General features: G+C 40.5%; 1 protein-coding gene across 3 annotated transcripts in view; it reads left to right on the forward strand.

Annotated features, from left to right (window-relative positions):
• phactr2 (phosphatase and actin regulator 2) overlaps positions 1 to 13,748 on the forward strand; it is a 39,330-nt gene extending 25,582 nt beyond the window's left edge. For 2 of the 3 annotated variants that reach the window (XM_053876020.1, XM_053876023.1), the window contains exons 2-12: positions 595 to 774; positions 1,473 to 1,547; positions 1,825 to 1,965; positions 5,678 to 6,179; positions 6,249 to 6,427; positions 8,128 to 8,284; positions 8,499 to 8,554; positions 9,612 to 9,673; positions 10,179 to 10,316; positions 11,324 to 11,400; positions 11,671 to 13,748. In XM_053876020.1, coding sequence (XP_053731995.1) covers positions 595 to 774; positions 1,473 to 1,547; positions 1,825 to 1,965; positions 5,678 to 6,179; positions 6,249 to 6,427; positions 8,128 to 8,284; positions 8,499 to 8,554; positions 9,612 to 9,673; positions 10,179 to 10,316; positions 11,324 to 11,400; positions 11,671 to 11,686 — 1,583 coding nt within the window. In that variant the 3' untranslated portion in view covers positions 11,687 to 13,748. The remainder of the gene's footprint in view (positions 1 to 594; positions 775 to 1,472; positions 1,548 to 1,824; positions 1,966 to 5,677; positions 6,180 to 6,248; positions 6,428 to 8,127; positions 8,285 to 8,498; positions 8,555 to 9,611; positions 9,674 to 10,178; positions 10,317 to 11,323; positions 11,401 to 11,670) is intronic. The other variant, XM_053876022.1, reaches the window with a different exon arrangement.

The raw sequence follows: 13,748 nt of genomic DNA on the forward strand, positions 1-13,748 counted from the left end.
TAGCACATAAATAAACACACTAGTGTCGGGAAACAGGCCGCACAAACACACCCATGAACAGTGATACACACAAAAGCACAAGTTCTGCGTACACACACAAGAGTACATAAATAAACACACGTGCAAACACAAATACCAAGCAGATGTACTCAAGTGGATACTCCGCAGAGGCAAGCGGACGCGTTCACACACACGCACACGCCTCACAGCACATCAGAGGCCCGCCTGACAGTAATATTTCAGCACTTCTACTTTTTCAACGGATCCAGGAGGAGCTGCTGACGGACGTGAATGCAGCCAAGGCACACACACTTGGCTAACGATGAACAGACACAGTGTTGAAATAATACTCATACTTTCTGCCTCCGACAGTGGAGTTGAAATGAAACCAGTGTATCTGTTCTTCTTAAAAGTTGAAGCATGAAACCAGTCTCAGTGTCTTTATGCACCTTTGGGTTTTCATGATGCTGTCCAGTGGTTCAATTTTTTTGACACACAAACTCATGTATTTGTCTATTTGAACATGATCCTTTTTTTTCCCAGGAGGAATTCGTTCTCTCCTGATATATGCTTATATATGTTTCTTTCATGCAGTTGATGGCTTGGAGAAATCGTCATCACTGGCCAGCTGCGACGTGGTGGTGGATGGAGGCAGTGAAACCCAGAATGTCCCCCGCCAGCAGCGAGGGAAGCTGTCTTCTTTAGGAAAACTGTTCAAACCATGGAAGTGGAGGAAAAAGAAGACCAGTGACAAGTTCCAAGATCTTTCCAAAGGTACGACGCACGTGTCTGTGCAAGTGTCGGCTTCAGTCTTCATGGATGAGTTTAAACTTGAGGACATACATCCGTATTCAATACTTTCATTCCAATTTTAGATATTAAATGCAAAATTTTATTTTATTGTCACCCATCATTGGCCTCATTATAATGTGATTTAACTAAAATAATGGTGCAAAATAATGTTTAAACTTATTTATATATTTTTTTCAATTAGTATTCATTGTATTATGAAGAACAAAATATCTTCTTTTTTTGAACAGCCTTAAAGCACTTTTTAAAACATTTCTTTTGCCACATTTGATTCATTATAGTGATAACTGTCAGTAGTAAGTTATCCTATAAAATATATTTATTTAAATGAAAGATTTTACATTACATGTTTATTTCATATAAATATACATATACTGATTTATGTATTGATAAGTTTTATTTTTATTTGCTTGCAAATCAGATTGTATCTCACTAAAGTCTGTATCTTTTAATGTCCGTGTGTGTTCGTGGGAAATTCATTTCAAGTCATGATGCTTATACTTCTTTTTTTCCCTGAAATTGAGTAGTTTCAATAAGTTCTCATGAATAGTACATGTTTTGTTAATTCATTATCTGTCTTCATGACCTTGACATTAACATGAAAGTTAGGGTTGAGGACAAGTTGTCTTCTGATGGATGGTGACCCCAGTTTGTTTTTTCAGTTCTTGAAAGAAAGATCTCCACCAGACAGACGAGGGAAGAGTTGATCAAGAAAGGGGTTCTCATCCCCGATCAAGGTGAGATAACATTCATTTAAGATCACCTTCTGTTCTCTAAATGTCCCTCATTTAGAAACAAACATTACAAAGTTTACATATTAATGACAAGACTTGCCAGACGATTTCAAAATTTGAAATTCATTTGAGAGCATCTTTCACATTCTCATTGAATGGATACAACAATTCATGATATAAATCTAACAAATATTCAAACTCATTTTTAATTCATAATGTGCTTTTAAAAAGTGCTTACTTAGCAGCTGAAGTCTGACCTCTGATCTCACTGCTGCTGTAGATGAGACGGTCAGCAGTGAGAACCTGAATGGCCACGCTACGTCTGCTGTGGCATCTGAGCAGGTCAAAGTGGATATAGAATCCACAGAGAAGCAACTGGAAGATCCTGCGCCGGCTCACATCAACACCGAAGAGAAAACAGGTTTGTTTTAAACTGGCTTCTCACCACACGGCAATGCTAACAAACCCAGCATGCTATTACCATTATTGCTATTCCAGAACTCTTCTGAGTATTAGTGCTGCTATTGCTACGACCAGCACTTTTATGACTACTGTACTGCTGCTCCTATTACTTTGCTGGTGTTAACATAGTACTACTACTGACTGTCCTATTGATGCCTGTACTACTGCTACTGCTTTTAATTGACTTTTCAATCCCGTAGGAAGTGAGCCGTTGCAGGTAAATTATTCACTTGGCTTCTAAAATTTTCTGAAGGCGGGTCTAGCGGTCATTTGCGCCAAGGACCGATGACATCTGCTGTGTTTTTATGTTTTTATGTTTTATGTTTTACAGCCAAAAATATCAGCAGAAACTGTCTGTTGCTACTCTCCTTTGATGTCTGGGGTATAATACAAATTTAAAAAATGAGCTTTTGCTCATGGTGTGTTGCTTTTCAGGAGATGTCACAGAGACAAAAATCATTTTGTGTGTTCAATATACAAGATTTATATTGAACACACAAGCAGGCATAGGCTGTTCACAAATAACAGTGTTTTATATTTAGTTAAATGCACCGTTGACTCATGTTTTATTTACATTTTTGCGTATATATTGCACCCCAAACATCAATGGTGAGTTGCAATAGTTTCTCACGTTTTTTGGACTCTAAATGGAGCAAAATAAAGGCGCCAGTCATCGACTGAAATGCCCTGTAACCCTGCCCGCAGAAAATTTGAGAAGCCGAGAAAGTAATTACACCGGCAGGAAGTGAGTCGGATAATTGCTCAGAAGCACCCCTGTGCGTATAGTCCATTACTGCTAATACTAGTTCCACTTTTTTGCCTGTACTAGCAGTAATGCAGCTGATACTAGTGTTACTCCTGCTGCAACTACCATATTGCTCCTAGCACAAATGCATCTTCTAATTATGTTAAAACTACACTCACTATTAACTGATTATAAAGAAATACTATACTCCTCTGGTTCTAAATAATAAGTGTGGCTAAGCTTTCTACCAAAGGTTTTAAGTGGCACATTCGCATCAGCTGAACTTGTATAACAGTAAGTGTCCTTAAACTTGCCAGGATCGGTCAGTGACTGTGACTGGTTAGTAACAGTGCAAACACTCTCCGTGAGAGTGTTGGTGATTCACAGAAATTGTCGGTTCCGTGAAGGTTTTTGGTCATTTTTTTATCGGTGTGTGTTTCTATTCGTAGCTGTTCTCTGCAGCTCAAAGTGACCTCCCTGCCCTAATGTGTGCGAGCTGTTCTCTAATGCTTCGTCTGACTCTCGGGAGACTCTGCTGCTCTTCAGTCTGACGCTTAAGTGTTGTGCTGTTTTCATACCAACTCTGTTAGCATCGAACCCACGGCTATTTGTAGGTGTACTTGTCGATAGTTTAAAAGTTACTGGCTGCAGAAATACAACACACCTTTTCCATGTCATAACGATTCACCTACAGACATCGATCACCAGCTCTGCTGTGAGCTTAGGAAACTGTCTAAATTATCACTGTATCTTGCACACACATTAGATAAGGGAACATTTATTACCCTAAATAAACTGCTTATTGATGTGTATATTCATTGCATATTACCCATTTATTAATAATGAAAAAGTATGACCCTGGAATACGCAACAAAGTTCACTCTAAACAGCAGCGTATTAACAGTGAATAAGCAAGTCATTACGTCATTAATAGATAATATCTGTTCCACAATCTAAAGTGTTACTGTTTTGTTTTGGAAATCATTATAACAAAAAGGGTATGATCACTAATGATGCGCATGTGGGAATCGCAGTTAGCTTAGTAGCATTGTAGCAAGTTTAATGGCCGTGTTTAAACAGTATTAATTCTTCCCACTTTTTTAGTCGTGCTGCTGTGTTACAGTCCACTATGTCGTGGCACGGTTTAATTTCTTCTTGGACAGTTTCCTCGCCTCATAATCCCTGGCATCAGCTCTCACCTCAACAATTCTTCATCTTGCATTTGACTTCTGCTGCTTAACATCACCCATTTGCCCCCTGCTTCTCTTCATGTGCTCAGAAAACCGCTCTAAACCGCTCACCCGGGCAAACCCTGTGCGTCCTAGAGATGCTCAGGCTAAAAAACTGCAAGCCCCAGCTGCCTCTGCGAAAACCGCGGGTGGCGCCACAGCTACCGCTCGGCACAGGGATGGTGCCGCTGGGACTAAAAAAGCTACTAAAACCACAGGCAAGGCAGGCTCTTCCACACAAGCTAAAGCTAACCCGCGCACCTCAAACGCCACTAGTCGCGGGGTCGGTAAGTTTGATGTTCCACCTGCCTGCCTGACTACTTCCTGCCTGCATGGAATCTGTCATCCTCTGAGGGGATTTCCGTTTTAGTGACTAAGTGGTGATTGACAGTTGGTTTATTGGCCAATAGAGATATGGATTTTTGAAGTATCTTTTGTTTTAAGACACACAACTTGTGGAGAGGGCTGCACAATATCCAGAGAGGCTCCTCAAAACCTTTGTAGTGATGTTTCAACCATCCACCCCGACCATAATGTGCTCATCGGAGGGTGTGCCCTGTACTCTGAATTGACTATGATGTGTACTATCATGGACACAAGTGCGTTTCCTGCCATGTTCCTGAGTGGTGAATTACATCGTCCCTTCATGTCATTTATGGTGTTAGCATGAGGCAATATATTGTGCAGCTTCACTCATGGACTGTAGCATGACTTGCGCATGTTCATCGCCTCTTTTTGTGAATGTCCTTCTGAGTGATCTGTCTTGAACGTTCTTTCACAGCACAGCATGTGTGGGACTGAAGTCTTTTACGAAACAACTGTGTGCTTGCTGTTAGTTTAGTGTTGCCAAGGATGCATCAATTGTGTTGCTTTTTAGCTCGTCAAGGTTGTTATTCTTCTGACTTGCTTTTCTACATTGTACAATAACCTTTCACTTTGTGATGTAAAACTCATATCTACGCATATCTAGAAACACCTTCATAACGTGTTAGTTCTCGTTTTATAATGACAAAATATTCAGTTATTTTCATAAAAACATTTAATTCTATGATGAGGTTTTTCTTTTTATATCAAATTAACATTCTAGTTCATGCAAAGCATTTATTCATTTATTAACACAACGTTTATCCATTCTGTAATAATACATTTATTACATAGTAATCCTCCACATTTTCTCATTCTTTTGTGAGAAATTAAACGGATGTTCGTAAGATCAACTTGCAGCAAAACAACCAACAACCATTTTAATTTAAAAAGCACTCTGCTACATGTATTAACTAGTAACTACTCCAATAAAAAATGGCCATGTGATTAATACTTTAAACCTGTGACACAATGTGTGCTTCATTATTATAATCTTTTGTACAAGAAGAATATGTTTTTATATTATTATTAATTAATTATTTCATTTAAAAACCATGCAACAGAGTTCATCGTTAGGATTTTGGAAACTTGACTAAAACAGTGCCTAATGTACCCTGGACTGGTGGGAGAACACGATTCGAGTGCACTTGGGTGTCGTCATGTAATCAGAGGAAGTGTGTTACATTTTCTTGTTTTAGTTAATACATGGAAGCGCAGGGCCTCTTGAAAAGATTCAGTCTCAGCAGGGTGAAATGCTTGTAAGACTGAGGGTTTTAAATTCAGATACATGTCAGCGGGCTACTGTGCTTCTAACTGATCCTTCTGTCCTTCAGCAGCCAAGACCTCGAATGCTAAGAAAACAGGGAGCGCCGCTAAGCCCACCTCCTCCTCGGCGATCTCTGCCGCCCGGTCTCGTGCGGCAAAGAGCTCGGGAAATTCAGCACAGGCGAACGGGACTCACACAAAGGCGAGCCAGAAGGCCGACCCTCTAACGCCTGCTCAAAAGACTTCAGCAGAGACACCCACTCAATCGAGTGAGGCAAAGTCCTCACCAGTTCCCTCAAAGAAGAGGTCTTCTAAAGCCACGGGGTGTGAGGTGAATGGGATTCTCAAAGCTGCGTCACAGTACGGACCTGATAAATCAGACGAGACAGTGGGTGAGGAGGACACAGAGAGGGAGCAGAGCGTGTCCTCTCCACATATCAATGCTACCACGGAGGACACATCATTCACAGAGGGTGCAGATGACAGCAGCTTGGTGCAGGAGAGGACAGCGGGGGAGGACGAAGACAAGGACCAAAAGAAGCAAGAGTCTCCCGTGGAGACCAGCTCAAGGTTTGTTTAGTAGCTCAGTTCAAAAGTATCAGAGCTTTGAAGATCATCTTTGCATGTTTGGGTTCACAGTTCAGCCGATGAACTTCCTGCTGTGAAGCCTCAAGGTCACAGTGTCAAAACCGACCAGGTCCAGGTGACGGTGATCCCAGACCAGCCGAGAGACAGCCAGACGAGCGACTCCGACTCTGACGGACCCATTCTGTATCGCGACGATGATGAGGAAGAAGAAGACGACGAGTACCTGAACAGTAAGTCAACAGCAAGTTATTTCATTCACATGATGCAAGGCCTGTGAGTCACATGACAAATATTGTAGAAGCGTGAGGCTTCAGGCTCTGTGTAAACACTCGTCTGGTTCATCCTGTTCTCGCATTCCAGCCGGTCCTGAGCAGCTATCGGATAATTTGGCTGAAACTGGGAGGAAGCGACTGTCAGGGTCAAAGTTGTCAGCGCGACACTCGTCACTGTCTTGCTAAGTTTTCAAAACCCACTACCATTTTCAGCCTCACTAGGTGTCAGTGAGCTTGGGACTAAACTGCTCTAGAATTCCATACATCAGTCTGGAATGTCAGGAATGTGATTCAAAATCACAATGATGTCCAAATTTTCTGAAAGAAACTGGTCCACGTATTCACAATTTAGGTTCAATTGATATCTTTGAGGCCTTATGACACATTTTCAAAGTAACAGTAATGATAATAATTGCAGTTCTGTATAATATTATTATTATCATCATTGTTACCATTTATGTTTGTTTTACTTTATTTATTTATTTGCTATTACAAAAACTGTACAAAGACAAAGTTTGGTTCTGCTTGCGTTCTTGTACTGCATGGACAAATAAAATCAATCTATCAATAAATAAAAACAGTCTTAAGTGTTTAATAAAACACCTATGTTTGAATCAATGTTTTGACATCTCATTGAGTTTGCTGCATAACTTGAACACAACATATCAGGGGTCTCACTGCGCAGTTGAGCGAAATGGTGATCCCTGCTGGTTAAAGGTCGGGGGTCTGTTGGTTTTGTTACGTGTGACTCGTCATAACAGCTCAAACCCATTGTCAGTCCACTCCAACACGTCTGTTTCCATATTTAGGTTGTCATGCCAGTGTAGCTAATGCAAAGAAATGTACGTGAAGCCATCTTCTTCCTTTGTTGCTAAAACACTACAACGCCGACCATAGGCCTGGCAGGTGTACTACATCGCTCACAGCGACCTGCACCAAGAAAGTATTGTACTTTCTCTCACTGAATTTATCATCAGAGCTTGTCACAAATTGAAAAATAATCTTTGGCTTTGAAAGTAAGGCTGAAACAAAGACTCTTTTTGAAAGAGATGTAACAGGCCGACTGTGAAATACAAACTTCTTTTTACATGTATAATTGTATAATTGTATTATAATGTAATAATACTTTTTTGTCTTCATAATTAACTTTCATAATACAGTTGCGGAGAGATTTTCATTTTTCCACAAGCAGTTCTAATCACAGAAAAAGCAGCCACAATGACAAAAAGGGAAACTATATTAATAAATAAATAAATACACAAATGATGCCCCCCACATTTTGTTTTAATTATTTAAATTTATATAGAAAACCTTTTAGAAATGTGTGACCTATTTTGAAGAAAAGAATGAAGTGTATGAATTTATCTTCATGTTTGATTTCACACTTCACACACTGTTTTGCAGTTAACTTAATTCACTTTTATGGTTTAGAAGTTTCTCAGATTTGATGAATCCATCACCAGGACAGAAACAAAAAGGTAAAATCTCAAGGAAAATAACTTGTATTTTTAGTGAATAGTCCAATCTGAATTACATAAATGGGATTAGCGGCTACCAGACTTGAGATGGAGGGAATTGACAGTTTGTCGTGTGGCAGTGATTCTCCTGCTGTGTGCGGTGTTAACGTGTGTGTGTGTGTGTGTGTGTGTGTGTTGCAGGTTCTCTGGCCAGCAAGATCCGCCGGCGAGACACCCTGAACATCAAGCTTGGAAACCGGCCCAGCAAGAAAGAGCTGGAGGAGAAAAACATTCTGCCGCGGAGCTCGGAGACGGAGCGGCACGAGCTGCGGCAGCAAATCGGCAGCAAGCTCGTCAGGTGCTGTGAAAACGTAGCGCTGATGTGTGAACGCTGGTCAAAGAGTTGGCTGCGAGACGATACGGTATTTTTACTGTGTAGGTGGGAGGTGTGGAAGCACTGATGCTGTACAATAGACAAAAACAGGAAATTCATTTTACATAAAAACTGGTGACGCTTTAATTTGAGGATTGGATTGTGGGAATGTTTGACAGAGCTTTCTTTTGCTACACAGGCGCTTGAGCCAGAGACCGACCACGGAGGAGCTGGAGCAGAGGAACATCCTCAAGCGTAAGAGCCCTTTATTTCATCACAAGGCCATGGTTGCAAAGTAGAATCATGCTGCTCAATGTAAAGCGCCAAATGTCGACATGAGATGAGGGATTGTGTAACCGCAAATTCTCTGACTCTGGGATTTACTACTAAAAGAAGTCAATATTTCTCTTCACCACACACACTTTGTTTGTACTTATCTAGGGTGTAGTATTTATGAGGTTATCCAGATGTTAGTCGACCAGTGACTGCTGCAGATGATTTATCTCAAGATTCAAGTGAAATAATCTGAAAGAAATGGACAGAGCATTTCCTTTATGTAAAGTGCTTCTGTTTGTATCTTCACTTTTCTTGCTGTGTAGTAGTGATGGGTAGATGAGGTGTCACGCAGCAGTATTGCACGGTTGATGAATCAATGTCCTAATTTTTAGAGCGCACTAGATGGCGCTCTTAGTTTAGAAATGATGTGAGGTTTCATTGAATGAGTTGTTGAAGTACAAACATTTTACAGCAAACAGTGCCATCTGGTGGCCTCTGAAAATTAGGACACTGTTTCATGAAACCTCATCCACCGGTTAATACTGTGTTGACATAATATAAAAGGGCATACGTCTTTTTGAGGCAGTTTCTTCAGCAGCCCTTTTGTTTCTAACTTATAATGTTTAAATGTGAAATGTATCTGCTTTTTAACATGAATTTATTTACCATGAATGTCGATAATACATGATTAACTCTGATGTGTCGGCGTTCCATACATTCCAAATATATGTCAATATTTGACGAAACGCGTCTTGTCTTAATGATAGCACCTATTCCAGACACGCTCAGGTCACGCGGGTCACCACAGGTCATCATTCTCCGTGCAGGACACTCGCGCGTCTTTAACACTTTGAAGCTCTGGAGATTTGTTCTGCTGCCCATCACTTTCTCGTCTTACCCACTATGTCCCACAGTGTCCAACCCTTCTTCCTCGGAGATGCTTTTAATGAGCAAAATCACATTAGACAGTTATTTATAGAAGCACTATCAGCTTGTTGCAGCCGGTGTGTAATGACTGTCGCGTCTCCACTTGCAGAGAAGAATGAAGCGGAGGAGCAGGAGGCCAAACAGGAGATTAAGCGCAGACTCTCCAGAAAGGTATCAGCTTCATGTGACTGGAGACGATTGATGATGGAATGATTCTATTTTTAGTCTTGATACATTTTCCTTGAATTCAGCTCACAAACGTACTTTTGTATGGAATGTTGCCATCTGGTGGAAGGAGAAGTCATTGCTCCATCGAATACATCGGAAAGGGGAAATGAATGACTACTTTATGTACTAAACGCGAATCGTCAAAAGCATATTATGTGGATGAATGTTGAAATATTGAATTTGAATTGAACTTACGGGAGCTCGATTACGGTGGCTGGATGCAAAAGAATGAAATGGAGTTGCGACACCTAGTGGAGAAAGATGTTACTGCACCATCTAATATTTTCGTAGTACTGCATTAAATATACATTTTTAAATACAAATCATCGAAAGTTCTTGTACATTTTACTATCAAACTAATTTAGGAACAAAGAGTGTAATAAAATAATAGAGTTATTTATAATTGAGGCCAGAATTTTAAGTCTTTTAAATGTGTCTTTGTGTGCAGCTTAGTGTTCGGCCGACTGTCGCTGAGCTCGTCGCTCGCCGCATTCTGAGATTTAATGAGTACGTGGAAGTAACGGACGCCAAGGATTACGACCGACGGGCCGACAAGCCCTGGACACGACTGACCCCTGCTGACAAGGTGCCTCTTCAACCACGTCTTATTGTGTTCTTGAGCCAATGTCTTATGAGTGAAATCAAAGTATCAAATGTGTGAAGAAATCCTGCTGTTTGCTGACAATATGCCCCTGCACAACCTCAAACCTCATAGCACTCCTTCATCCCTTCTCACTTTTCTGAATAGATCAGCATTTTTTAAAGGAGTAAGTACGATCTAAATTTGAAGGCACGTGCACTGGACTGTGGACAGCCAAGTCAGACGTGAAGCCAGAACAAATATTTCTGACTCGCAACATTCACAGTTGTGTGTTTAAAATACTTCGCATGTTTGTTCTACTATCTGTTCAGGCCCATCGTGCGACTGTGTTGCCTGGGTTTAAGCTAATGTTTGTTGTGCTCATCGACGTCTGTCCACTTACCTGCTGTCATGTTTATACGACTCTATTGTGAGTTAAATAGACTCTTGAGACTAGACTGCTCTTCCTAGGAAACAAATGTAGATTCCCACGATATTAGCTTGAGATTCGTCTCACTGATCGACTAGGTGTATATATAATCAATATAATTTCTTTTGTTAATATATATTTTGTTTATGTTAAATATTTTTTTTATCTTTCATGAGTGTGATTTTGTTGTTTGTGCAGTGACATTTACTGTTTTTTTTCCTCATCTGTATATAAACACAAAAACATTCTGTTTTTGTGTGTATCACTTAACTACGTGTATTTTTTATATTCTTTTTGATGCTCTTTTTGCGTACAAATTAGATGTTAATTCTACTTTGATTTTCAACTTTTTTTTCAAAAAGTCACTTTTTCATTCAGAATTTGTTTTAAAAAATACAGTTTTCCGCACATTTTCTTTTTGAATTTGGATTGTGTATTTTACTGTCATAGCTGCTCCTCATATTTTCCTCTTCATGAATCTTCACCATGGCCTATGGTTTAATATATAACAATAGAATTCCCCCGTCAGGGTTGCAGAAGGACCTCACCTCATATATTTATGTGTGTGTGTATGGCCCCTCAGGCTGCCATCCGGAAGGAGCTGAACGAGTTCAAGAGCAGGGAGATGGAAGTTCACGAGGACAGCAAGCAGTTCACCAGGTACTTGAAGGCCTCATTAGTAATTCATCACCGTAAATAGCGCGCTGTTCATTAACTCGCACCGATCAATGCTGGCATCATCCAGGACCCTTAAGTCACCTCCTCGCTTTACAGACCCGAGTGGACTCCAGTTCATTAACCTTGCTCATTGACTGCCTGTGAAGCTCATGTTTGTGCTCTTGATAAATGGGCTGGTGTTTGTGCCTCCAAGGAGCTGGTGATTTGTGATTCTTCTGAGATCCTCAGTGAGGAATATTGCATGTGTTTCAGATTTCACCGGCCCTGACTCCACCTACAGTCACCTGGAACACCATCCGCTGGCCCCACTTTTCTATGTATACTGTACGTACTCACGTCTATAGCAGGAGCCAGGGCCGATCTTGGTGCGGGTCGGAACCACCGGAGCCACCGGCGATGAACATTTGCACATTATTTATTTACTGAAAAGCCAGAACCGTCTGGTCGTGTTGTTTTTATAAATAGTTTTGGTTGCTATGCGAGATTTCCTGCAACAGACTTTCACGTGCTGTAGCTTGAACCCTTATAGAGGTATTATCATAAACTGCCATATAAGGGCTTCCTGCGGAAACAGGAAGTAGGCCTGGTTTATCAAAGCGCTCTTCAGTGCCTCCGTTTTGGTTTTGTAATTCAATGCGTTGCCACCAGAGGGCGCTCAGTCATAGGGATTTGCAGGGCGATTTCCGTGTTGAACAGTGAAGTGAGAGGTGAAGGAGCTCTGATCCCGCCAGAGGAAAACCGAGCTCATTCATTCATGCCGGCCTTGAGAACTCTTGAAATGGCTGAGCTTGCTTTTTGAAAGAGCCTCTCCAAAAATGCTGGGTGCCAAAGAAGACATGGGATCTTGTGGTGTGATGAATTCATTTTAAAATTATGTCCATTTCCAAAAAAATTTATCAGTTCACCGGACGCTGCACTTTGAATACAGGACTGTTTTTCACAGCTCAGATGAGGCGCCTCTGCTGGAAAAAGAAAACTTGCTGCCACTTCGCTAACTTCTTGAGCTTTCATTTTAGACTTGAGTCAGAGAAACTTTTAAACTTTTTTTCCCCTTTTGCATTAAATATAAATGCCTGGCTGCACATGATTTGCCTTCTATTTTTGAACATGTGTCTGCCTCTGATCTGAGAGTTGCTTCGTGACCACCTGCCTTTTATTGTCTCTTCTCCTTGATACTCTTGTCTGCTGAGGTCAGTTCCAGACAAGTGTGGTATTCCATATCGATTAAATGTCATCGTATAATTCCGGCCAAAATACCAAAACAATGATGCCTAAACATGTGACTGATGACACATCACAAAACATGAATTCATGAATAATGAATTAATGTGCCACAACTGTTGATGTATGTAGCAGCAACAAGGTGTGTAAGGTGATGACACTGACTTAGTAATATATAGATAAATATATAATAATAATTTTACAAACATTTCATGCCAAAATGAATATCTATTATTTTTAAAGCTCGTTTTTGCATTTGTGCACATCAAATCAAGCTTTATTTATTTTACTGAATTTTAGAATACTCATGTTTGATATTAGAGTAATGGATTGAATGTAATAATTATAATTCATGTCAGAAGTCACAGACACACATTTTTGGTTTGTTGTTACTCAATGAATCTCATTCTTCCTTAGGAGAAAATAGTTTTTTGACGCGCCTTGTTTGTTGGACAGTAGTGATTGTTGTGGTTGCAATCCCGCTTTGAGACCAATAGGGGCGCTCGTGCTCCATTCCGTCGTTCCAAACCGGCATCTGAAAGAGCGCATCTATGGTTCCAGCTACAAAATGGGACCCGAGAGTTTATCAGACGGGTGGTCGTAACGATTTGTGTTAAATGTGAAGTAGGATAAATATATGCTGATTCATGTCTGAAAATGCTTCTGTTTTGGCTGACAGTGTGACTGAGAGCTGCTGAAAATGAGTGAAATCAGTAGCCAAAAGTGTTCATTTGGCCACACTTCTCGACCTGTAAATGACAAACTCACTTATTACAATCTCAGCTTATGTGTCGCTGCTTGTATCATAAAATCATGTACAGTAAAAAAAAACAGTATTCGATCATTTCATTGTTGTATATTGAACTTATTTTGTACAGACTGTAAAAGACGCATGTGCATTTATTCGCACCGTTTTACGGCAACACGTTATAAAAGAACTGTGATGTGAATGTTTTCGCCGAACACCGGTGGTCAAGTGTTGTGTCCGGGCGCCGCCGTTGTCCTCGCCAAAAACAAATACCAGTTTCATAAGCACACTATGAACTAGACATTACAAGGATGTATATGTTGACATGAATACCGTTTTTTCATAAACGTTGAAAGAGTAA

This window comes from Synchiropus splendidus, chromosome 9, assembly GCF_027744825.2.
Source record: "Synchiropus splendidus isolate RoL2022-P1 chromosome 9, RoL_Sspl_1.0, whole genome shotgun sequence".
Lineage (NCBI taxonomy): Eukaryota > Metazoa > Chordata > Actinopteri > Syngnathiformes > Callionymidae > Synchiropus > Synchiropus splendidus.